Source organism: Anguilla anguilla, chromosome 1, assembly GCF_013347855.1.
Source record: "Anguilla anguilla isolate fAngAng1 chromosome 1, fAngAng1.pri, whole genome shotgun sequence".
NCBI classification, from domain to species: domain Eukaryota; kingdom Metazoa; phylum Chordata; class Actinopteri; order Anguilliformes; family Anguillidae; genus Anguilla; species Anguilla anguilla.
In genome coordinates, this window is record NC_049201.1 from 47159249 (window position 1) to 47184470 (window position 25222).

General features: G+C 45.2%; 1 protein-coding gene across 1 annotated transcript in view; it reads right to left on the reverse strand.

Moving 5' to 3' along the window:
* Positions 1–23982, reverse strand: part of si:dkey-22o22.2 (neural-cadherin) — a 102967-nt gene extending 78985 nt beyond the window's left edge. The window contains exon 1 of the mRNA XM_035416595.1: positions 22812–23982. Coding sequence (XP_035272486.1) covers positions 22812–23754 — 943 coding nt within the window. The 5' untranslated portion in view covers positions 23755–23982. The remainder of the gene's footprint in view (positions 1–22811) is intronic.
* Positions 23983–25222: the final 1240 nt, after the last annotated feature.

Below are 25222 nucleotides of genomic sequence, written 5' to 3' on the forward strand. Positions count from 1 at the left end.
TACAGGGAGAGATAACCAGGACAATGGCTGCCTAGTTGTCACGGCAACACAGAGTTGCTGAGTTTGAGTCAAACCCCAAATCAACACGCACTGCAAAGTAGGGCAAGTTGAGGGACTGGAGAGTTTAAGAGGACAACTGAGGAACAGTGCACCAAGAAATCATCAGTTTTTGAGATCCCACTCTTTTCAGCCATCTTACTTCCTGTGCCCTTAATTACAGAACATTAGGAAAATGTTGTCTGAGTCAGAATCATGCTTTCACAAGTGGATATTCTCAGCTTCCTGTGGGCAAAACAAAGGTGCCCTTTTTTTAGGGAACAAACTTATCATCGATCACAGTACAGTGACTGTTTGTACTGCAGATAGTAACGACAGATGGATTGGAAAACGATAAGTCAAATCCAGGAGACCAAGTCGCGGATCTCACCACCCTGTCATCCATGCCCGCATCCCCCTGCAGCCTGTCCGCACTCAATAGGTGCCGCGAACAGTCCGTTAAGGTTCACAGTCAAGGGAGCAGGGTTGGTTTGGTCTAGGACCTGGTTTGAATTACCAGATTCTCCCCGTGTAAGCCATCATATTTCAACACCTCTCTAAAAGGGATACTTTCAACAGAGGAGGTAGGGACTCATGCACTCTCTCAATGTTTCATTTACAAGGAAGGGGCTCTGACTTCGAAAAGTATACCCTGATGACAGACCAAACCTCTGTTTGTCTTGCACCCAGGACAAAGCCCACACATTGTGCATTTCGGCTCTGAGCACCTGTAGATACCACTACATGGCTGTTGCTTTAGAAAAGCAGGTGGCCTCGTATGACGAATGTGCAGCAAGGAAATTCAAAACAGCGTTGTCCCCCGGTACAATGCACACCTACACATTTACTACACTCCTTGAAATAAATTGTGCACTTGTGAAAGGCACAGTGCTTTCCTCCTTCAACCACCCAAACTACGGGCTAAAAAAATGTGATTCTTAAACTAAAGAAACAATCACATACTGTATTTTATGCTCTCAGACACACAATCTTGCAACTACCACTGACATGACAAAAAAGGAGAAAAAGGAGAATTAGCCTGAGAACGAGTAATGTCAATTTTAAAGCTTTGGATTGCAAAGGTTCTCGGTGCTGTGGGAAGGCTGTAAATGATTCATTTCGGTTCATCCGATTTCTGCTGTGTTCAAAGTGCCTGATTTGCAGGGGCTTATTAGAGGTCCTTTCTCACTCGAAGAGCTGAGACAAGACGTTTCCCCGAGACGGAGGGAAACAAAGGGCCAACAATGCTGCTGTGCAATGCTTCAGCGTACACCGCTGCTGCTGTTTTAATGCCAGGTAAGATTTACAGCAAGCTTACCACCACTTAAAAGCCTTACGATTCGAAATAAATCAAAAACAGCAATCTGTTACCATTAGAGAACAAGGTTTTTTTACTTTCCACTGCACATTTTAACAACAAATACATATTTAAATAGGGATGAATTCCGCTTATTAATAAATAACAATGCTTGTAATTCAGATGTTTTCGGAAAAAGCAGGAATTGTTCTGGTGCCCTCACACCTCTAACAAAATAAAGCTGCATCAAGGATGAGAATAAGCATACTTTTTGGTGATTCTGTCTTGTCCTCTAAAAATGTCCTAAATAATAACCAGTCAAATGCTGTCCGAGTGAGTTCTGGCTGACCACTGAAGTTTGAACATGATAAAAAAAAAAAAAGCAGTCAAAATATATAATGTTTGAATGTGCTCAGTGTAGCGTGCGAGCAACTAGGACCAATCACCTGAAAGTGGGTGACATGTCCTGGTGTTCTCCAAGCATGATAACATACCCACTCCCCTCCCCCACAGAGCTTTTCTAACCCAGACTGACAGGTGGGATTTGCTGCTGTCATGCAGTGGCTAAGGTTTCGCATTTGAATCAAAACTTACCAGAAAAATCTTCTGTTGCGTGAGCAAATTAGAAGCTTGGCCTTGCAATGCTGAATTTTGTAAATTCAAAACAAGATGGGTTGCCATCACAATTGAGTGAGCGGCAAACCCACCCTGGATGATTAACAACTTGGGGTCCTCCAAGGCTCACTACTTGGACCCCTGCCCTTTTCTGACACATATGCATACAATCACTGGAAATGTTGCGGTGAATTTTCTGGCAAGGCACAGACAGTGATAACAGCTGACAGTGCTAAAGCTACTTATTTATTTATTTAAATTCCGAGTGGAACCAGATGAGAATAAAGAAGAGACAAAAATGTCAAAAGTGAAATATGATATCAGTAAATGCAAAGTATTGAGCATTTGAAATGGAAATGAGGGTTGCCGAATGTGAAAGCACAGAGGAAAAAATATGAGATGACAAAACATTCACAGTATCTGGGTGTGACACAGAATACATTAGACATGAGGGCCATGCCTAAGACTAACCACAAGGAATATAACAGTGAAGAAAGTGTCTGTTTTTTTTTTTGTTTGCCTGCTTTGATTATGCCCGGCCCACTGGACTGTAAACAAATTTATACACACGCTGGTGATTGGCCCATGAAATAATCTATGCAGCTGCAATGCATCAGCCTTGACAAGGGAATGCATTTTGAATCCCGCTATTGAAATCAGTAGGGCATCTTGCCGTTCACAGCAGTGTGAAAGAACAGCGAAGAGATCCTTACTTCGCTGTCGTGACGGGTCTGTCTCTGACAGTGGCCACATGTCACACGACGGCACAGTAGTCTCTGCACATTAAAAGCCTCTTAAGCTCTGGCTCTTATCAGCTATGTTTCACAAGAGGGTGGGCGACCCCAACGCAGGAGCCGAAATGGTCCGTTGCAGGCAAACAGGGCTAACATAATTTCCCTCTATGTCATTATCAGCCCTCCCCGTAGGTATAGTCAAACATATACACAGAAAATAAAACAAGGAGAAGAAAAAAAGATAAAGAAACTCAGCCGGCTAGAGTGAACGCCCGGGTGTAATTTAATGAAGCAAGATCGAAAATGTTTACTCCGTGCAATTGGAATGCTCTTTCGGTGCACTTTATAATTAAAGATGAAAAACGCCGACTGAAATAAGAAGCCTTTTTAACTTTAGGGTTATTTTGCTGTGCATTAGAAGTGGGTTCCGCCGTATTATCTTGCAGACCGAAGCTCGGTAATGAAAAATGGGCTGCGAGGGTGGGCTGCGCATAAGAGGAAGGAATGCGGCGCTTTATTGGAGTACCTGGACCGCTGCTCGAACACATGTGTGCATGTGTGCGTGCGTGCGTGCACTGTGTGTCCATGCGTGCCCGGCTTCCTCAAATGCGGTGAAATACGACCGGCCTCATGCTGGCAGGTCGGCTGAAAGAGCGACTGTTTTTGGGCAGGCCTCTCCACGGTCCTGGAAAGGCAGCCGGCGCACTGGCAGGCACCGTGGCGGCAGAGCTCGGATGACCACGTCGCCCGAGGGGATCATTCCGCCCCCTCCCCGAAACAGCAGGGTGGCTGGAGGATTCCGCTGGCATTACCTAGCACGCACGCACAGCCTTATCACATTCAGACACTGCACAAAGCCCCGCTTGAGATCCAGAGCCACCACAGTAAAAATCAATACTGTGAAGACCACACACGGCATTCCACCCAAATGTAGTTACCACCATTCCTCCAGCTCTCCACAGCTCTGTTTTCTCGGACCGGATCTAGGTACGCACTGGGTGCATACCAGTCTCTGGTTGCAGCTGCTTCTAATTCATTTGGCCTGATTGAGCACCTGATTGAAAGCTGACATTGGTGTGCCTGACAAAATTTTGCATTTAGTCACAGAGAAAAGAAATGTAAGATCTGAGGCATGTTTGAGCCAAATACTAGACTATAATAAAAAATGCAACACTACCCGAACACATCTGTTAAGATCACACATTACAGTTTCACAGAGCACGACTGTCAAGTTAGGGCAAACCTAGATCAGTATTCAATTAACGGCCCACAGGACCCAACTAATTAAGAGCTCAGTAGGAACAATAACATAAACACAGTGTAATCTCAGAGCCAAGAACCAGGGAAGATGTTCAGGGTCTTATACTCTTTTGGGTCTACTCCTTCTGCTCATCTTAGATGCTTTGTGCAAAAGTTCTATGAAAATACAGAACAACAAAAAGCAGGGCACACCCCTCATTATTAAAAATCACACTGAATCTAAATTCCGAGGACAGCATTGAGACACCACTGTGTCTCAATGGGAAAACCTGGCTTTGCACAAACAGCATTAGAAAAGAAAATAGCCCCAGGGCGTTGAAGGTGCATTTAACCTCCTTTCAGATGTTAGAGTGGAGACCTTCCCCCCTCCCCCTCCCTCCCTCCCTCCCGATCGCGATAAGATGGCAGCATTTGTCCAGCTTCGTGCGGAGAAGAGAAATAGCCGTGGATGGGGATGCTGGCGCATGGAAGCGCAGTGTGAGCACGCTGAGACTGGATGCTGCGGGGCTCTTAGAGCCGCTGACGAACCTCGGCCCGCCTTCAGGAGAACGCGAGGCTGCATTTGATCTGCTAGCTCTGGACACGCGGAACTCAAAGCATCTGATGAAGGGTGAGAGGCGCAGGCCTTTTTTTTTCTTTGCTGTTGTTCTGGCATGAAAAGAGAGCCCCGACAGAACAAAAGAACAGATGACACGCAGAGGCAGAGACCGGCATGCTTCGTGCCTGGCAAAAACAACGGCACATGCAATCAAAATGCTCCTGCAGTGGAGTGTTGCACTTTGCATGTGTGTGTGTGTGTGTGTGGGGGGGGGGGGGGGGGGGGGGAGTTCATGTGATTAATTTGTCATGTACTGACTGTAAGGCACTCAATTGGCTTAAATTATTGCATAATCTTTGAATCATCTCATTACCAATTAGGGTAATTATAGTTCCTTACTGTGTATTTCTTCATTGATTTTACCTGACTCTTAAATCACCAGTCATGTGATGATGTGGCGTTCATGCATAAGTGCAAATACCTGAATCATCTCATAATCAGTCATGTCTGATCAGTTAATAAAACTGAAGACTGAAAATATTTCATTTATTGTTTGCAATTTCACCCCTTTTCCAAAATCTTACATACTTTCTCTCCTGTTATGTCTTAAGATGGAAAATCATAAACAGAGCACGGGTGCAGACAAGGTCCTGTACCCTGATGACCGGGAGTCAGAAATGAGCACATGCAAGAGGTCCGGGGTGATCTGGTGAGGGATTCTCTCGGTCAGGAGGCAACGTGGCATTTGGCAGGGAAATCCAGGAAGGGGCTGGCAGAGGAGATGGCCATCTGGTGCGGTGGCATCCGTCCATACTGGGCTGGTAGTCGGATGCAGGACCAGGGCCATGACAGCTGGGTCTCCATCCATCCATCATGCAATTTCAGCGCAGTCTTTTTCCGAAATTAGCAGGGTCGGAGAGGGCGAGCGGATGGACACTTTCCAGAACTGACACCCCTTGTGTTCTGGGACAGCAGTAGAGAACCAGTATATGGCCTTGAGCCAGCACTGTGGTTCATAAGAGGTTATGTTGACCAAAATGATAGAATTTAACCACAGCCTACATATACTAACTTTAATAAATGCTTTAATAAAGTGCTCAAATACTAATTATCTGAATAAGCCACAGAAAGTTTTAAGTACTTTAAATGACATGTTATGTCTATATTACTATTCCACTATGCATTCTGGAAGAGCATAGAATAGGCACTACCTCTCACATTGGCCAGTGCACAGAAACAACATGAGGGCTTTTTGAGAACTTCATGATGACCAAGTGGATTTTGGGAGATGGTGTTAATGCGGCACCTGCGGCAATGCCAGTCAGAGAGAACAGACTGTAAACCTGTTGTTTGAGGAAGAGTTTAATGAAAACAGCACACCAGACCGGACTGGAAACAACCGGAACAGTTAACGCTGTTGGCTCCAGTGCATCTGATGTACACATAAATATTGAACCAAATGCAAATATGAGTAAAGAGAAAGGAGGAGATGAGAGTGGCACAAAATATTTAGTTAAATATTCAAATACTGGAGTATCTTTCCACAATTCCACTTGAGATTCAAAATACGTTATAAATACTGGGATAAGGGACATAAACTTGCAGAATAAAAAGTTCCACTTCAGGTATCACAAGCAGGAAATCTGCATCTTTTCATATTTCAGGGTGTGAGATTTACATGGGGGAGACCAGCGGGTAAAAAAAAGATAAATCACCGAAGACCAATTCAAGAAGTGGGTTTCAAAGTCAAACTTGTGCAAGAGAATGCAGTTTTCCTCTCCCAGGGCAAAGTAGTGAGCTAAATAAATAAAAAATAAATAAAAAACATAGCATGCATGATCAGCTGTAACATTCAGTACAAAATTGATATATAGATTTACCAGCAGAGTCAAAAATATATAAATAAAAACAAATAAATAAGAAGTTTTACTGGCAGGCGAAATGCCGGAGACAAAAACAAACAAGCCCCAATTCCGCGATGGGACTGGAGAGGGGGAGAATCTTCAGCGAGCAAACAAACAGACACAAACAAACACGCGAGCGGGATCACGTGACTGCCCACGGCCGCTGGCGCCGCAGACACGCTTCTCCCCTCATCGCCAGCCCCAACCCGCGGACATCCTCTCCCAATCCCTCTCGCGCGCCTTTCCCAGCCCCCTCAAATTTCAATAGGTCCGCTCGGCGTCTGTCCATGATCTCACAGACCATAATGTTACAGAATGCAGCAGAAGTGACATTTAAAGTCCATTACGGCTGTCACTATTTTTCATCAGCGGCAAGTTATGGATGGATTTTTTTATTTTCTCCCCCAAATGATGAAACCGCATTGGAATGTCGCTTTGATAAATGCAAGACCACTTTTCACCTCAGAATTACTATTATTGGTCGTTACAATGCTAGAAATACGCTGTTGTGGTAATAACAGCATTGAAATCATTCATGGCCCTGCTGCTAACAATTTCACTTGTGCCAGCGCTGAGTGATTATTAATAATGCGAAGCCTTTTTTACAGGGCACAGAGCACAGAATGGAATGACCTTGAAAAATAAAGGCTGTGCCATTCATTTAAAAAAAAAAAAAAAACGGGCCTGAATAAATTCTACAGCGGTAAATTCAATCCTTTGGGAAGTCTACTGCATGGTAGATTGACTGCAGTCAGACAGACAGCTGTAACACAATCCTCTCTGACCTTCGGAGCAGCCGAGGTTGAAAAGCCACATCGCACCTCATTTGGAGCAAATTTATTGGCGAGAAAGCCGGCTCCAGGAAACGGCCACCGTCGCATTAAGTTGGTTTCTGAAATCCTTTCCCCCTCATCCCCATCCCCACCCCGACCCCTTCCCGCGTAAAACCGCAAACCGCGCGAGGCAGCCATTTACTTTGTGCGATGGAGCACCATATTGTCTTTTATCTCAGTCTTCCCAGACCAGGAGGTATCTAATGCATTTTCCATCCACTCTTATACTGTCAGAAGTCCCAGCAGAAATGCAGCAGCCAGCGAACATCAAAGCAGCCCCTTCTCACTTGCTAGGGGAAACTTCAAAGGTTGGGCTTGTTACCTCCTGCAAATGTGTGTGTTCAGCTAAAGCGCACGACAGATAACACTGAACACACTGTGGCAATTTCGCGCTCATTTCGAGCAGTATTTCAACGTGAGAACCGACTCCTGTGGTGTAATTAAAAGTGACCGTTTAAAAAAAATATCTGCCATTTAAATATCTGCCATTTCCTGTGATTCCTACCCTCCCCATAACTTCTGCCTTTCGAGTGTATACTGGCTGCTTGATATTTGCCTGGTTCACTTATCTGTTCCATGGCTGCCAGCAACATCCATTATAAAGAATTGACTCATGTTGTTTTGATTTTTTTTTTCTATTGCCAGCTGTGTCTGTTGTGCAGGGCACTGTTGACTTTTTGGATGGTGAAATTCTCATCTGGCTCCTTTGAAAATGTTCATGGGCTCTGCGTTTGTGGCCAGCTTCAGCCTAACAGCAAACATCACATTAAATGAAAGACTGGGGGAGAGACAGGGAGGGAGGGATGGGACTGTTAATAGTGCAGACAAATACATCATCACTCAACACTACTGTCTCAAGCACAACAACAAAGTGCGAGTGGGAGGCACAATTTGCACCCACACTTCAGTGCGCAGACAGACAAACAGGCAAACACTTTGCCCTCCCTTCTGCCAGATGCCAAGCGCTGAGGTTTGGCCCCTCCCAGCTGGGATACAGGTGCACACACACGCATGACAGGGTCACACCAACGTGTGTGAAATCTCAGAGCTCGGGGGAGGGGACAGGACTAAGGAGCTGGTTGCTGAAGGGTGCTACTTAAGTACAGAGAGTTCTTTTTTTTTTGCAAAACTTGACAGTTTTGTGGCAGTTCTCTCTGAAAAGTGCTGTACAAATAAAATTTAATTTCATTTAATTGAATTCAATAGGACAGAGGTCCTCAATCTTATCCAGAAAGGGCCAGTGTGGGTGCAGGCTTTTGTCTCAACCAAGCAGTAACACACCTGATTCTACTAATTGAGGTTCGCAGCAAAGACTCTAGTGGTTGATTAGTAGAAGAAGGTGTGTTACTGCTTGGTTGGAACAAAAGCCACACTGGCCCTTTCTGGGTAAGATTGAGGACCCCTGCAATAGGAGAGTAGAGTGATCTGTTTAGATATGTGAGCTCAGACTGGCACATCCTGATCACTAATTGGCACCTATGCTATTTGCATTTGACTACTGCGTATGGTCATGTGGAGCAACATTAAGAGAACTGGGCGAGGAAACAGTTCACTGTTAAAACCTCAGGCACTGAACAAAGTTATTTACCTGAGCAGCTTTGGTGAATATGCAGCCGTATGAATGGACATTATGTAAAAAAACAAGCTTAGGAAGCTTAGGAAAATGTATAGTGCAGTGTAACTACATCTCACAGGCACTATCCTGTCCTTAACACAGTCTTTTTGCAGAGACAAGGCCTTTTCATCTGGACCCAGCCCTCCTTCCTCTGACTCTGCACTTCTGATCAAATAGCTGTTGATGTCCCCCTACAGTATCTCCCTCTCAACTCTGCCTCCACCCTTTGCTGCCCCACATGCTGTTGCAACGCCATCCCCCCCACCCCACCCCCCAAAACAAAAGCACGGTGAAGACGATAAGTAAAGCAAAGGCCGCAGACTTCCAGTGGCGGCAGCTGTCTGGTGTCCCCGTGGCTCGAAGGAGCTTTTATATTAATGTGATGTAAATGCAAACGCACACCTCCTCCCTCCCTCCTCTCTCACTCTCACGCTCCCCCCCCTCTGTCTCACACACACACACACACACACACGAGCACACTCACGCACATTATCCGTCCCCAGATACACTTCACTAACTCCCCACACAAGGCTTTATCCCGTCATTGTTTCCTCAGTTTCAAAGGCCCGTCCCGGCCCGTACCCCACCGCTCACAGTGTCTCCCCCCCACACTTCCCTGACGCACTCAACCACCCACGTGGGACAAATGCATTTTTCATCGCCGTTGAGGGGTCCGTGGTACTCGAAAAAGTGAGAGGGGGCGCACCCATGGAGAGAAAACAAAACACCTGAAACCTGCCTCTGGGGACCACAGAATCTTTTTCTTCTTTATTCTGGACAGAGATTTACAGCAATAAAAAAAAACCAACAGACCAGAATGCATGTCTGCAAGGCACGCACAGTGACGCTTCCCAACAGGCTAAACGATAATGATGACAGCGGTGAGCTAAAGAGGGCTGGCTTCATCCAAGTTTCTCCGCTGTGCGCCAAAGATAAGATCCTTGTCAGAAAGGGCAACGCGCCGATAGTCCACGGAAGCTCAAAACATTTCAGAACGGCTGAATGACTGAGTCACACGAGGACGTGGAGCCGAGCTTTCTGCTTCCGTGAAAAGCGGAGGAAATGCACGCGTATCTCACACGGATGACTTCCCCAAGGTGGTCCGTGCTAAAACGCACGACTACACAACAGGACGAGACAAAAGGTGTTTGGAAAGGACAGCTTGCAACAATCTATTTTTTATGCTGTTTCTCCGAGATGAGCTGACGCCGCTGTTTATGCATGTTTACATTGTAGTCAAATGAGCCATAACTGTCTGCAGGGTTGCAATGGGACCAATCACACGGTGTGGACCAAAAAACATACTTTTGTAACGCATCTTGTGTAATCAGGAAATGGGGCCTTGAGATCCAACTGTATATTTTCCAGGATGGCCGCAGACGTCGTGTATAGAAGGGTCCATGGTCCCGGCATGCTGGCCTTGGATTGGTCTCAGACAGCTGGAGATTTGAGGTGATGTTTTGCTGGAAGACTGCAATGTGTTGAGGACTGCACAAAGATAGCTTGGGGAATGGGCGGGGTGGGGGTAGAACTTTGTCATTTTCCTGCCCCACCCATTCCACTTGCCCTCCCCTTCGACATGAAGATCTCACAAAATCTCCTGCACTGTTGCACTTCAGAGGTCGAGGGGTGCATGCATCTGCCTGTCCTTACACTTGGCCAGCTCCTGGTGGGGTTTTCAGTAACTTTCCACAGGGCAGTGTTATGGAGTTGGGTCTACTGAAACCAAATATGGAATATGGTTTTAATAGGCTTGTAGTCAGCAAGCAAAGAGAAAAGAGAAATAGCCTACTTCTATAAGTCCCAGATTTAATGTACTGTTCTAAGTAAGTGGATTATAAAATAAAAAAAAGATGCCAAGCTTCCCTTGTGTGCAGGGAGTGAAAAATGAAGCAAAAAATATGATGGACTACTTAAGAGGAGAATCCCTGATCCCTGTAATGAATGCTGTCTCATTTTAACACTGAATTATTGATGACAGACTTGTCTAATGTAAAAGTGCTATCAAATGGTGACAACTTTGCTTTTCAATTATTACAGCATGTGCAGAAGATGAAGGGTTTCTGATAGAAGACATTAATTCCCCAGGCTTTCCTATCACAGAGGGAAGAGTGAGAGGCAGGAGTTTCTATCACTTCTCCGGACGGGGAATCCACAGCAATTCCACAGCAGATTCGGGGGGACTGAGAGCAGGCATGGGGAGGCAGAAAGAGCTACGCCAGAAAAATTAAAACTTAATTTAAAAGATGTGTCAAAAAAAAACCCTTCTGGCAAAATTCATAGTCGCCTGAACAGACAGCTCACTGCATGTTCTGACTTCTTTCATATTCAAAAAGACTCGTTGATGCAGACATTTTGTCAGCGGTACGTACAGATACAGCGCAGTCTGACCACGATGGATGCACTGAATATTTTACATTTTTGCAGACCAAAATCAGAGCAGATGCCAAAGTTTATTTCCAAGTAATGACTCGTAATCATAGTTCCCCCCGCTGGGTACAGGCACGACTGTTTTGTTTCTGATTGGAAAAACTTGCCAGGCTCCCTGGCTGGGGAGTGAAACCCAATCAGCCGGCCAGGGGGCGGGCCCCATAATCAGGGCCAGAGCGTGACACGCCAGGGGTCAGAGGTCAGGGCCTTCCCAGCTCCGGCGCTCCTGTGAAACTCAGGTGAAGACAGAAAGGGTCCCGACCCCTTTGGGCAGTGGGGATCACAGGGCTTGTTTGCTAGGGTTCCTCATGCTCTACCTGTCCATAAATCACTCGCTATTGTTGAGAGGTCTTCCAGAGGCAAGCCAACCCGCTTGAACCGCTAACACAAAAAACACAGCCCTCCTCACCCCACACTCCCCCAGATGGTGAGCACACGTCCCACATCAAAACCTCTGGTGACAGCTACTCAGCTCACACCCATGGGACAGCAGAGTGCACTATTTGAAAGGTGACTGTAAAGAATTGACTGTGAGCGATGATTGAAGTATGTACTTTCCAGAAAGCGAGAGAGACAGAGAGAGAGAGAGAGAGAGAGAGAGAGAGATGTCTTCTTGTGTTCCATACTTATACTTCCCTCAGAATGTCTTTGCAAAAAAAAAAATCTTGCTGTTTCTAAATTTATTTATAAACATATGGGTTTATTTACTCATTTAATATGTCTCATAGTGGCTGCTGGGCGAACGTTGTTTTATGTCATTAATGATTTAATGTATCAAAACTGTTAATTATTAATCATTGCATTTTCCACAAGGATGTTTGATTTTTTTTCAAGCATGGTGCACTGAAGAGTGATGTAATAACATTGTGAAATTTCAGATACAGGCCTAAATTCAAAAATACCCAGGAACTTGCAAATAAATTTGTGATTGAACTGGATTAAAAAATGAAGAACACATTCAGAAACCCCTCCTCTTTCTTAACTTTAGACTGATTAGCTCACACAGCTTTGATAAGCCTACAGAAGCCTACGCCCTCTGGTGTGGCATTCGGGTGTTAGTAACGGTGGTAGGAGCCGTGAGCTGGTTATTCATCTGGGATGATCTTACTCCCACCTTCGCTCAGAACGACACATAGGGCTTTTATTCATTTTTCAACCCCTGCTGACCCTCAGAACAGAAAAAAAGAGAGAAAAGAGAGAAGAAACTCAACACTAGATGTGAATATTGCAGAGGAAGTACTGCAGGGGGGGATCACAGATGTTTCTGTTTTGATGAGAGAGTTCGCCCACATCCTGGACTTTTTACAAAGCCTGAGTTGCTTATGTGAGGGAGGGAGCACAGGCAGGCACTTTGCAGGGCCCTATCATTTGCACTTTATTGACTCGGGCTGATTAGAGAAACATGCGGAGGGCTAGGCTAGGGTACGGAACTGATTCATCCCAGATTTCTTCTTGCATTAGGCCCTCAAGAAAAGAACAGACATGTCAAATTCGAAAGATCAAATGTTATGGGTCGCATCTTTTAGATCTTGTTCGCACAGGACGCCAGCGTAGTGTTCAGCTCGGGCAGGAGATACAGAGGGGGGGCTCAGCATCTCTGTCCGCCCACCCCCCCTTCCACCATCACAGACATCTCTGTCGCCGTGCCGGGGCCGCGCGGTGACTGGCCGGTCAGGATGGCGGTAATAAGGAAGCGGGAGAAGCCCGGCAGCTGGAGACAGGCTTTTGAAGCGGGTGACAGGCCGAGAGGGCAGCGCCAGATACGGCGGGAGGGGGGACAGGGACGGGGACGCGATGGCGCTGTCAGCACAGCCCCCGGAGGCTCGCGAACGGCGGGTTTGGATCCGATTATTACCCGCCAGACACGACCGGGTCGGGGAAAGAAAAGCCCATTGTGAATGAAGATCAAGACCGGTCGGGCTCCGCTCTAAAGTGGCCGGCACTGCGGCGAACCTCCTCCTTAATTGAGGAGATTAAAGGGGGAGAAGCCGGCCCTTTGAATCGCGCGCCCATTGATCTCGAGCTGCGGCTCTCCTTCCCTTCTGCCGAGAGACGGCCCGTTTCAGGTGCTCGACCGACAGGGCCCCGGCACGCCTCCTCTGGTCCTGACGGGCGAGGCCGCCAAACCGCCAGCTCTTGTCGGCGCGGTTCTGCCGGGCTTTGGGCAGAGGACGGCGCAGAGCGCCACAGCAGCTGTCAGAGCGTCGTCAGGCCCTCGGAGGGAAGAACGCACCCTGGCACCTTGGAGAAGTTGGGCTCACGTAAGTTTTCGCTTGTCGCACAGGAACTTCAAGAGTCAATTACCAGCCGCCTTGCCCGCAATCCTCGCATTTACCTCAAGATAACTTTTCATTATTCAAAAAAGCAGCCATTGCTTGTTTCCAAATATTGCATCAAGCTTATCTTTTTCCATGTTGGCATGGCCATGGTCACTGTCACTTCTAATAAACCGGGAGGCAAACATTCTTTTTTAATATGAGGTTGGTTTGTAAGTCGTGCGATAAATATTTCAAGCCTTCATCGATTGACTTAAAGTGTGTTTTTCAATTAAAATCAAACTGATTTTGGGAGTCGTGAGATGTCATTGTTTGTGATGCCAGCCGATGCCTCTTTAGCTTTGAGCTGAGAAAGCAGTGAGACGAAGCAGTAGCGTCTACTCCGGCGCACCCCAACACTGCAGCCAGTCAATAAAGCCCTGCTCACCTCAGCACCGCCAGTCCACTCTTCTTAGTTTCAACATCAGATGCATTTTTCTTCTGAGATTCAGCAAAAAAAAAACGACGACAAAAAAAAACAACAAAAAAAAAACACACCTTGGCGTTTTACCTCCGCGGCTATCACGGCCTGTCTCCTTTAATATCACGTTTAATGTCCGACATGCATTTTCTCAAAATCCACATTACGGTCACCCCCCAATGCCAGGGGGAATAACACATAATGCATTCTTGTCTCTCCCTGTTACTGCAAAAATTAGGTCCCCTGAGTAACACATACAGCTGAGGGCTTGTTTGTTGCTTTAGTTACTGGGGGAGGGGGGGGAGGGGGGCTGGTGGGGGGTGCTGGTAAACCAGGAAATTATGCTTTATGAGACCAGTTTACTCTTGTTTGCTTACTTATCAGAAAGAGAGCGAATTGAATATGAAATCTCAAACTGGCGGTATTTGTTTGTTGATTTTCTGCAGAGCATAACCAAAGAGCTCTTTGCATATTTGCTTAATTGATTTATGCAGCCTCTAAATCTTTAAACGAGCCCTTTTTTCTGCCAGTTTATTTCCCCTTTGAAGTTGGCATTTCAAAAGGCGAGCTGCACAGCAATATGCAAATGACGGTCTATGACTTTACTGCAGTCCCGTATGAAATCAATAATAACATAGGAGGGGTTGCACTTCCATGCTTACATAATATTGATTTCCCATCTCTTTTCAGGCTGGCTGGAACTTTTTCTCTCTCCCCTTTCTGGTCTCCTCTTCCCTCTCCTCTTATTCTCTCCTCTCCTCTCTGCTCCCCAGTGCCTCTCTTCTGTCTGATTTTCTCTTACTCCCCTCTTCCCCTTCTCCCTCCTCATTTTTCCTCTTTCTTCTAATCTTCAACTCTCCTCTCCTCCCTCTGCTATCCTCATTTTTCCCCTCCCCTCTTCTGTCTCAATCCCCCCTCTCCATCAGCACGCTGAGCTACCATGAAAGGAACCTGGTCTGAGGGGAGCATCTCTTGGTTCCCCACTGTTCCAGGTGTAGGTCTGTGTGGAAGGGGATGGCTCTTGGAGGTGGGGAAGGCGGGAGCATCAATGTGTAGTGGTGCCTGGTTGGATGCCACGGGTCAGGTGTGCTCCCCCCCCCCCCACCAACTCAGGGTCATATCAGCCCAGGTGCAGTTCATTCACAACAGTGTGGGCATCTGGGCCCCCGGCTTGCTCCCATGAACACAGATCCACACAGCCCACCTCCGCCACTGATGAGTGCCAAACAAGGAGAGTGGAAACGGAGAGGGCGAAAAAGAAAGTCAAACGAAGTGATATCCGTTTCTTTCCCACCAGCCCCTCTGGCTCTTTGCAACAAAAAAACTGTGCTTTTCTGCTCATTTCAGACAAACTAATTAAAATGCATCTGCTCGGCACTCCACGTAATTGTTCGTTTTGTGCCATTTCTCTCTCCAGCGCTGGGCCGCGCTCAAATTAGACACTTTCCGATTCTCCGCAGATGCAGCGAAGCCTCCGATAATGCCGGGAGACAACGGAACAGAGCGCGGCTCACCTCTGATGCGTGCGATGATGCTGATGAGCACGGCTGCACAGAGGCAGGGCGTAAACAGGGCCTGCCTAATTGCTGTCTGTCAGGGCTCCTCAAACGAGGCGCATGACTCTTATTTCCCTAACACAAAGGACGGGCGAGGGGGAGAGAGAGAAAAACATGCTGATCACACCACTTACGTCGAAAAACGCGGGGAACGGGGAATTTGTCGGGAACAAATTTTCATGCTAATAAGCCAAACCTGTCAAATAACTTTAGAGGTGACCATACTCCTTTCAAATTAACTTCATGCCTGTGGGGTGTGTGCGTGCGTGTGTGTGTGTGACTGCGTGTTTGTGCAGAAGACTGGAAGAGAAAGAGACGGTGAGAGTGAAAGAGAGGTTTGTCAGCGAATTAACTTTATGTACGATTCACAGCATTCTCTTTGTATAGCAGTGGGTGGAATATTGGACACATCATTAAGAATGAGCCATAATGTATGTGCAATAATTTAGGTACATCTGAATAATTCAATGTGTTGCTTCTTTACGCCGTTTTTGTTTTATTGCACTGAAATATAATCACTGCCCTGCCCTACCGCCCACCACTTTCAAAGACCATTTTCCTGAAGAAAACTGATTCTAAAATACAATAATAATTTTGTGTCCAGTGATTACAGAGTAGCTTTGGTGTTAAAGCGAACAGAGGGTTCTCATTGATTGGTCAATGGAAAGCCACGCAGGCAGGCCGGACGAGGACACTTTATGCACCGTTATCTAAATCTTTTAGTGCTCGTTTTCCCCTGAGACATGGATGTTTCAATCAGCCACGAACAGCAGCATCAGCCCAGATGAACAAATAGCCTGAAATCACCACTCCCTTCTTGTGCTAAATGATGGACTTTGATAAGTGATGTGGTTGTTCCTCCCGAATTAAAATAAATCCCTGTGAGTGTGCCAAATTTGGAAATGAAGATCAAAACTGAGGCTGACAAAAAGCCTACAAACAGTTAACTTAAGTCAGCTTTTTTTTTTTTTGTTTTGTTGTTTGTTTGTTTTTTCAGGAGTGGGAGGGGGCAATGACCTTGTCCTATTTCATCATTAAAAATGGCATCCCCCAGGCCACACAGTGCATCCTGTCAATAACCCTATTATAACACAAGGGCAGGACGGCTGAGGCTGGGGCGTGAAGTTCAATTAACAGAAAGGGGGCTGCAAACAAAAGTATCAAAACAACGTACTGAGTGAACGGGCAGGCCGGGGGGGTTTAGCGGTTGGCAGGAAGTTGCGATGCAGAAGCTTTGCTCGGCGCTGCTCGGCGCTGTACCACGGTCCTTCTCACAACAGCGACCCCCCCCCCCCCCCCAGGACTCCTCCCCCTCAACTCTGAGAATATGTGACATTCACAGATATAGGTAGTGTAATTTGATTATAGCACAATGGGGGGGTGTAAACTGTGTGTGCCCCCCCCCACCCCACAATAAGTGAGCAATCAGAGCAGACTCAGCCGGCCTCTGAACAGAACAACAGCGGCCATCGACAGCGCGGTCCGAGAAAACAGCGATGGCGCGGTGCCAGGCACGTCCACGGCCCCGTCCATGAAAACGCGCCTCCCTCTCCACCCGCGCCCGCATAACTGCGGCCTCGTGGGAAACCCAGCCTTTCTGTGCCAGCCAAGGTGAGACGCTGATTCAAACTGACTGGCAAAGCCCGCTGGGCTTAATTTACAAAAAAAGGACCACCCTATAAAAGGTTTTCTCCTTCACGATGATGTGTCCTGCAGCATTCTTTCTTTCTTCCTCTCTCTCTCTCTCACTCACTCACTCCCTCGCAGATACACAAGCTCAATACCCCAGAGGGTATACTTATATCACACAAGTTAGGATGGTAATGTATGTATATTTACATAAAGGCCAACTATATATATATTAGGTCTCAGGCTTGACTCCTAGGCTAAGCACAAGAAGGGAAAATTGTCTAATTGCAGTGACTAATAAAATAGGTGAGACAGGGCACTTTAATAAGCCTCTAGCCTTCACAGTTTTGCGGCAAAAAATAAAACATAAATCAGACATCATGCTGCCATCAAAATTTAACACAGGAGCACTGAAGCAAAGAAAATTTATGAAAGCATGTTTTTTCCACCATTATAATTTGATGGCAGTACAGTGCTTTCTTACAGCGAAATGGAGTCACATTTTTCAGCAAAGGGAAATTGGGCAATCTTAGCTTTAGCCTACTAAAGCCAGCTGAGGGCAGCTATGACCACGTCGCACCTGTGGAACATTCCTTCCGTTGTCCAAAGCAAGCTCAGCTAAGCTCGTCTAGTTCAATTTCCCAACTCGTAATAATAGCATTACCAGTAATTCAGCAATAGTAGTATAAAAGTGAGGGTAAGTCCCCCAAAGACAGCAGTGTCTTGGCCAGCACATCTGAAGTCTACTGCTCATCCATAAGTTTTGGAAAAAACAAAGTAATACAGCAACAATTAGGCCCTCGTTCAGGCAAACCTAATAATTAGGGCTGGGAAGACTCCAAAATTGCAGTGGTCTCCTCTTAAGAATGTGTGATTAGGCATTGTAAAAGAAAAATGAACAAAAAACAAAACCCCAAAGAAACTTGCAACAGACACCCACTGGTACATTCCACCGCATCCCCATTTGTTCCCCAAACGTGCAGGACGTAGCATCTCATTAGCATCTGTGAGGTTCACCGACGCCGGCAGCACGGACGGCCTGGTCGGAGGCCTGGCCCGCACATGCGCGGCCCCCGCATCGGGGCGCGAGCCCCACGCTACACTGGGCATGCCGAGGGAGCGGAGGGGCGCAGAAAAGCTCTTCTGAATGACTGGGTGTGTGTGGGACACAAAGGACGCAGGGGCCTAATTATGCACGCGTTCCTCCTGCCAGAAGTCTCCGGGGAGAGAAGAGGCGGGGGGTGGGGGGGGGTGGGGGGGACCATTCAGGGGTACGGTGGTGGGGGGGGGGGGTATGGGGTGCCTCCTCCTGTGAGCAAGAGTTCCGTCCAGTGTGCAGGCGAAACCAAACTGTGGCCTGGCCCTCCTTCCCCTTAAAATCACTAAGTGATTAGTGTGAGCCTGGCTAGAGACTGAAAGAGGGAAGACGAACGTCAAACCTCAGGACCATCAAATTCCTTCCACACTCTGTTGAATATGCTGATGATGCCTCGGCTTACCACAATGTCACCTTCCAATATTGTTATTAATATCGACATGACAAAAATATCCTATAAATAGACTTCATCAGCCATTAAAGGCATTTTGAGCTGTAGAATAAAGAAATGCTTGAGATACAGTTTCCTTTAGGTCAGAAATAAATGACCTTTGAAAATATGCAGATTACCCAAGAACTTCTCCCCTTTGACAGTGAAGACAACAGGCAACAGGTATCGTCATATCATCAGACTAACAGTGTCAACACAGTGCAAGCACTCTTCACATACAAATGCAATTTCTCTCTCTCTCTCTTCTCTCTCTCTCAAACCCCAGGCAAGCACTTAATGCAAAGTATTTTGCACTGTTCCAGGAAAGATAAGTTGTTTCTTGCTACTTTTCAAACTTTCATGGGTGCTTCCATCCCTTGAGGGAGGAATAAAGTGCTTGTAAGTGAGCGATGAAGGAATGCACCACATGTACAGCACACAAGCCATTATCACTGTTTACCAAGCCAATAGAGACACCACAGGGATCGTCTTTAGGAGGATTAGAGAGAAGCCCTGCAGTGTCACATATGCACACAGCATTGTAATGGTGCAGGACACATAAACAGCAAAGCCTCAGCGTATGCCCACCTTGTTAATTAAACAGTTCTGAAGCTGAAATGAGTCACCAGCTCTGGCAGTTTGCAAGGAAATTGTCTAACATGCCTACACAATACCAGTTTGTAGGCTTGCACATATAGTACACTTGACGACACACACACACACACATACACACAAATACATGCTTGGCACCAAGCATGTTTCTTTAAATAAACCATTTTGTGTGGGGCATTTGTTGAGGGGAATCCAAGTCACACCATCCTGGCATTTATTTCAATTGTACAGGTCTCAGTAAATACCTTTGCTGGTTTGACTTTCGACATGAAAACAAAAAAAACTGAATGTGTCCTACTTCCCTGGCTGGTATTTCAGGAGCCGCGTAAAGTGTCAGGAATCAAAGACAAAAGGAGAAAAAACCCACCCTGTGCACAGATGGAGTTGCTTCATCTAAAGTTCTCATCTGAGCAGGGAGAAAATAAACATTACTCTTCAAAAACATGCAAAAGGAATGTGCCAGCGATGGGGCTAGACAATGGTTTCGAGAATATAATTATCTCCCCGAAGACCATTAGATTCACTCCCTTTCCCCGAACGCATGGAAAGTGAATTCCTCCAGAGCTAACCGAAACGAGCGTGAATGCCGCCGTACATTTCCCCTGCTACGAGCGGGTATGGTTGGCCTGGTTCCGCGCGCTCCGGCAGTTCTTCACCCAGCAAAGCACCCCCGGCGCACAGGCACTGTGAAATTACCGAGCCACGGACGACTAACTGCTTCAGAATTTCATCTCATCCGAGGGAGAGCCTGCCTTGATATTTTCCGTGGCAGAACTTCCAGCTTTAAATGCATCAGGACCCCTTCCCTAAAAGTAAACGGCACGGTTATCCTATTACAACTTATTCTGCGTCCCCGGGGTAGCCCCTTAATACAATCCTCATAATACGCATTTATATTATATTAGTTTGCTCACTCAGTTCATGATAATGTCGGATGCGAGACAAAACCCCCATTTGACTCATTGGCCGCACTAATGAAAAGTAGACTATCTAGTTTATCCATTAATTTTACATTTTATTTTGAATCTTAACAGGCTGTAGTCACTGATAGGCCTGGGTAGGCCTAGACCTATCCAGATTGATCACATTCCTACCAAATCAAATGGGAGAAAATATATACTTTATATTTGCATTTTTAAGATAATGCATTCGATTTGTTTTGATCTGTGTGTCATCGTTGTATTATGGCCCATTAAAACTGGAACATCAAAAAGTTACTGCACGCGGTAAATTAAATTAAATAAATAAATAAATAAATAAATAAATAAAATAATAAATAAATAAATTAGTATTGAGGAAAGGTTGTCGACTCAATGCAGACAACTAGCCAAGTGGTAACTCTATACCTGCAGTTCATCTCATTGCTTATGAGTCCTTGGTCCACTTGAATGTTAGCTTCCCTGCAAATATACAATGGAAATCAGACGAACATGCTCCAAGACCCCGATACTCTAGTAGCCTCAACACTGCTGTATGGGTCACTTCTTTTGGATGTGTCCTGTAATCAGTGCTTCAAACGGCAGGCTTTATTGTTTATTGAATGTAGAAAGACGTCAGATTGGCGTTAAATGAAATATCCTTTAAATAAGCAAACCGTCGTGCCTGCTGCGCGTTGTTTGGAATTGTGAACCCACATGTGCCATCTTATTTTCCAGGTGGATAAATAGTCCTAATTACTTCAAACAAACAGACGATGTAGGTTCACCTATATAGTTGTGAAATACATCAGTCCCACACTTTTAACTAATCAGCTGCCGTCCGGACATGTGGACCATGCAATTTTAAGAGCTTTCCCCAATATTGACTTTTGTTTCAGGACACTCGCGCCTTAACGTTTAATGACAAGGGAGTGGAAACTCAACTCAGAATGCGCTCACTCAAGATTGAAAGCAACAAATTCATTTCATAAACATAGGCAGCACGGTTCTGGAAAATGCTTAACATAGATTATAACATTAAATTATGTTGAATTGAGCGTACATTATTAAAACGTACGGAAATATCCAGTTAAATTGCTATAAGCAACTGACAGAGACTAACTTAAGAGAGAAAAAAAACAATGTTTGCTTAGTGCAGATGCAGAACGCTTTGATGAGCTCGACAGCTTCGTAGCATTTTCCTCTTAAAGAAAGTTACAAATAAACAGCAATGCGCGGTTGCCAGTTGCACTCACACGTGAGACAGGCCTAACGCACATACGTTAGCCTGCAAGTAAATCGTACGGACACCTTACCTATATGTAAAGCAGTGTATGTGGGCTGTCACAACTACGGCGACGTGGAAGAAATATGAAAACGAAGTGTTTCTAGAATCTAAAGTCCATCCCAGAATAGTTATCCAAATAACAAGAATGATTCAATATTAACATATCAATATTAACATATCAGCATAGCATATTTCCAAGCATATTTATTAATTCATAAAATTTGTACCATGCGTCAGAACGCAAATGTATATACACCACATAGATATCTTAATGGATGGTCCACAGGTCACGAAAGACCACTTCACTTCAGATCATGACATGATTTATATAGACTACACAGTAAAATGATAGGGTACAGTAAGTAAACTTATAATAAAATAAAATGATAGGCCTAAGTGAGCATTTAACTGTAACAGAATTATAAGAGTCGAAGAGGAATGCAATGTCACAAGACGGTTTAACATTAAAGATTTTACTGTGTAAGTAAATCATGTAATATGGCCACTGGTAGGCTATCAACACTGGTCTCTGAAGAGCCACACGGGACTTAAAACACGCAGGGCGTGAGCCCTCAGAATGTCCATATACTTAACAGACGACAGAGCCCATAATGTCCTCCTACATTTTCCACTGTGTAACAAAAATCGATAACGGATGAATGAATTAACTAAAATGAATGAATGAATGAATGTCTACTGATGTTCGGCGCCTCTAGTCCTGCCTCCTGCCACAGAAACCAAACAGCGCGGTTCAGTCTCCCTTCTCCAATTTAACTTTATTTAAATTTCTCGGGCGCGTCGCTAAATTCGCTTCACACCAGTGCCGTAGACCTCAACCTCCACCAGTTCCCAGACATGCTGGACACCTGTCATTCCTGATGCCCATGATCTGAACAAAGCCACTGATACCAGAGGGGGGTTATTCCAGTTTTATACAACAATAGCCTATAAGAGAGCTTAAAACACACGCGGTTACGTGGAAAGGGATATAGACATATCGCAAATGTCTTATATTATGGCTTGAAAATTATAGGCTATGGCGCAAGTAATTACAGCACAACAGGGACTCGAGTGCATCACCGAATGTCAACAGGAGGACTTGAATTTAGTCAGAATATAATAGGCTATAGGCTACGATTAAGCACACTAACTTATGGAAAATCAGAACAAGAATGAAACTGATTGAAGCGTCCATATTGAGAGAAGACAGTTGGACTTTCCGTTTGTATTCGATTAGCCCACTAATTATGTGAGACCTTAACAACAGGAAAAATCCCATTCTTACCTTTTAGGTTCTGGACTTTAATCATCACGTCCGCCGGGCTCTTCAAGCTCTGAGCCATGTAGAGCCGACCCGAGTCTCGTTCGATCTGGACAGGAGAATCTGCTTCGGAGATAACCTCGAACCACCTCTTCTCAAACTTCATATCAGGAACTGTAAAAATCATATCTCCGACTTTCACATCTTCGGAAACCGTTACGGTGTAAAACAGTTCCTCGGAAACCGCTCGCGGCTTCCTAACTTTAAAGAGAGAAGCCCCAACATCAATTACAAGTATCGCCGGCTCGCTTTCTAGCGCTACGCTTCCGTTGTCTTTTGCAACAATGTGAATGGTGATATTATTCACACCCTTAAGAGAATTAACCAGCATCACCTGCCCAGTTTTGGGAATGACAAATATATTTTCATTTTGTGGGAGTGCGTAATAAGTGATTTCGCTGTTATGCCCACTGTCTCTATCCTTTGCAAAAAAGCGAACCAGTTCGGAACCTATTGGGGTGAGTTCGTTGACTTCTATCATTTCATTTTTACTGATGAATTGAGGCATGTTGTCGTTCAAGTCAAGCACTGTGATTTTTATTTCCAGGGTGTTATTGAAACAGCCAGACCATACAGCGCTTAAGATGTACATTGAGATTTCTTCCCTGTCCAAAGTTTTAGTGGTTTTCAAAAAGAGTTGTCCTTGTTCGGGCTTGTAAACAAAACGAAAATCAGACGCGCCTTCTCCTTTTAATGCCACACAGTGTCCCGATTCTTTGATAGAATCACGGCATTTTTCTCCAACAGGTAGAAGTAACTCGTCCACTAGAGTCTGCGCCGGTGCATTTTCCACAACATGTCCATAATACACAGAGTCTGATGCGTCCACCAAGGAAAATAAAATTAAAACAAAAATAAACGTGAGCAGTACTCCTGGTGAATTTGCGGTTTCCCGATGCGCCCTCATGTCTGGATAAATTTTGTTGGTCTACTTTTGCAGTCGAAACATTAAACCCGTGTTCATTAATACTGTAATACACGAGAGAGCGAATAGGCTATGGCTTCAAAAAGTAAACAAAACGTCTTAATCTCCACTAACCCGTTTAAAATGTAGAGGCAGATTTGCTGTCATTCAATCAGTACGAGTGTCAATTTAACGCTCAACTGCAAGAACAGCATCTCCACCGAAGTCCTACGAAGCTTGATTTTACTGACACAGAGAGACGGAGACTCCATGTGGTACTACGATCAACGCCCATCACGTCGAAGCCAATCAGGAAGATGGAGGGGATGGACAGCGCGTTTCTGCCCGCCCATGAGGAGTTTTGCCTTTCTGCGCCAGGAACGTTAAAAACTTAACATTCATGTCTCCCGCACGAACGCGTGAATAGTCTAGAAATGGGGGATTTTGTTTCCAAAAAAAAGGCTCGTTCTTTAATTCTGGTCTCTTAAATGAAGATTGATCCGTGGTGAGCCTCCAGTTTACAGTTACGCCATTGTCACAGCTGAAGTTTGACAAAAACCAGGATGTTTCTTTCCATAGTAAATTACTCTGTATATTCGGGGAAAATAGGATATGTCATTGGAAGGTAGATGGGAGATAATTTTAAGAGCCCATAAAGACAATTCCTACACAGTCTCAATTAACACCCATTATACTCTGAAGTGAATCATTAAATATGAAGTGTTGAAATAGGTAATATTTACATTACATCCATTATATGAGCACAGCTCTCTTTGATTTGATTTAAATTTATGGTGGCGGTTGCAGAGATGGGATGGCCTACGTAAACAATTTGCCATGCCAAATTGGCAGAAAAACTGTAAGGCAAAATTTCAGCATGGCAACATTCACAAGTAAGAGCACCCACATAACCAATCCCTTGGTTGGCTGGCCTGTATATTTTACTTAGGCTGTTGATTTTGCTCAGTGATATTATGCATTATTAAATTATTATTAAATTGCATTATTGAAATGCATGATTAAATTAAGGCACCTATTACTTGTAGGTAAACCCCTGATGTTGCCTTCACTTAAGGACCCGTCTGTTTTATTCAACAGGATGTTGCCTAATACGTTCTCCCTGTACGGTACACATATAAGCCGAGGCAATTACCTAGGTTCATTTTGCACTGCAGCAATGTAAGGAGGTATTCAAGTCCAAAAACTGACTGTGAAATTGAGTGCACATTTTACAGTTTCCATTTTCATTTGTGCCATGAACTTATTTCTTATGAAATATTCACTTTCCCAAAACTATTTCCATAATATCAGGCTGGCAAATCATCTACCAGGATCCCCAAAAAACACTGTGAGGAATCCTTTTTCTCCTTCTACGGAACACAATACAATTTAGCAGCGAAGAAGAATGCCCATTAAATCTGCTCGTTTCGTGCCTGACAGAAATGGCTCGTTCAAAAGGTATATCTGGCTG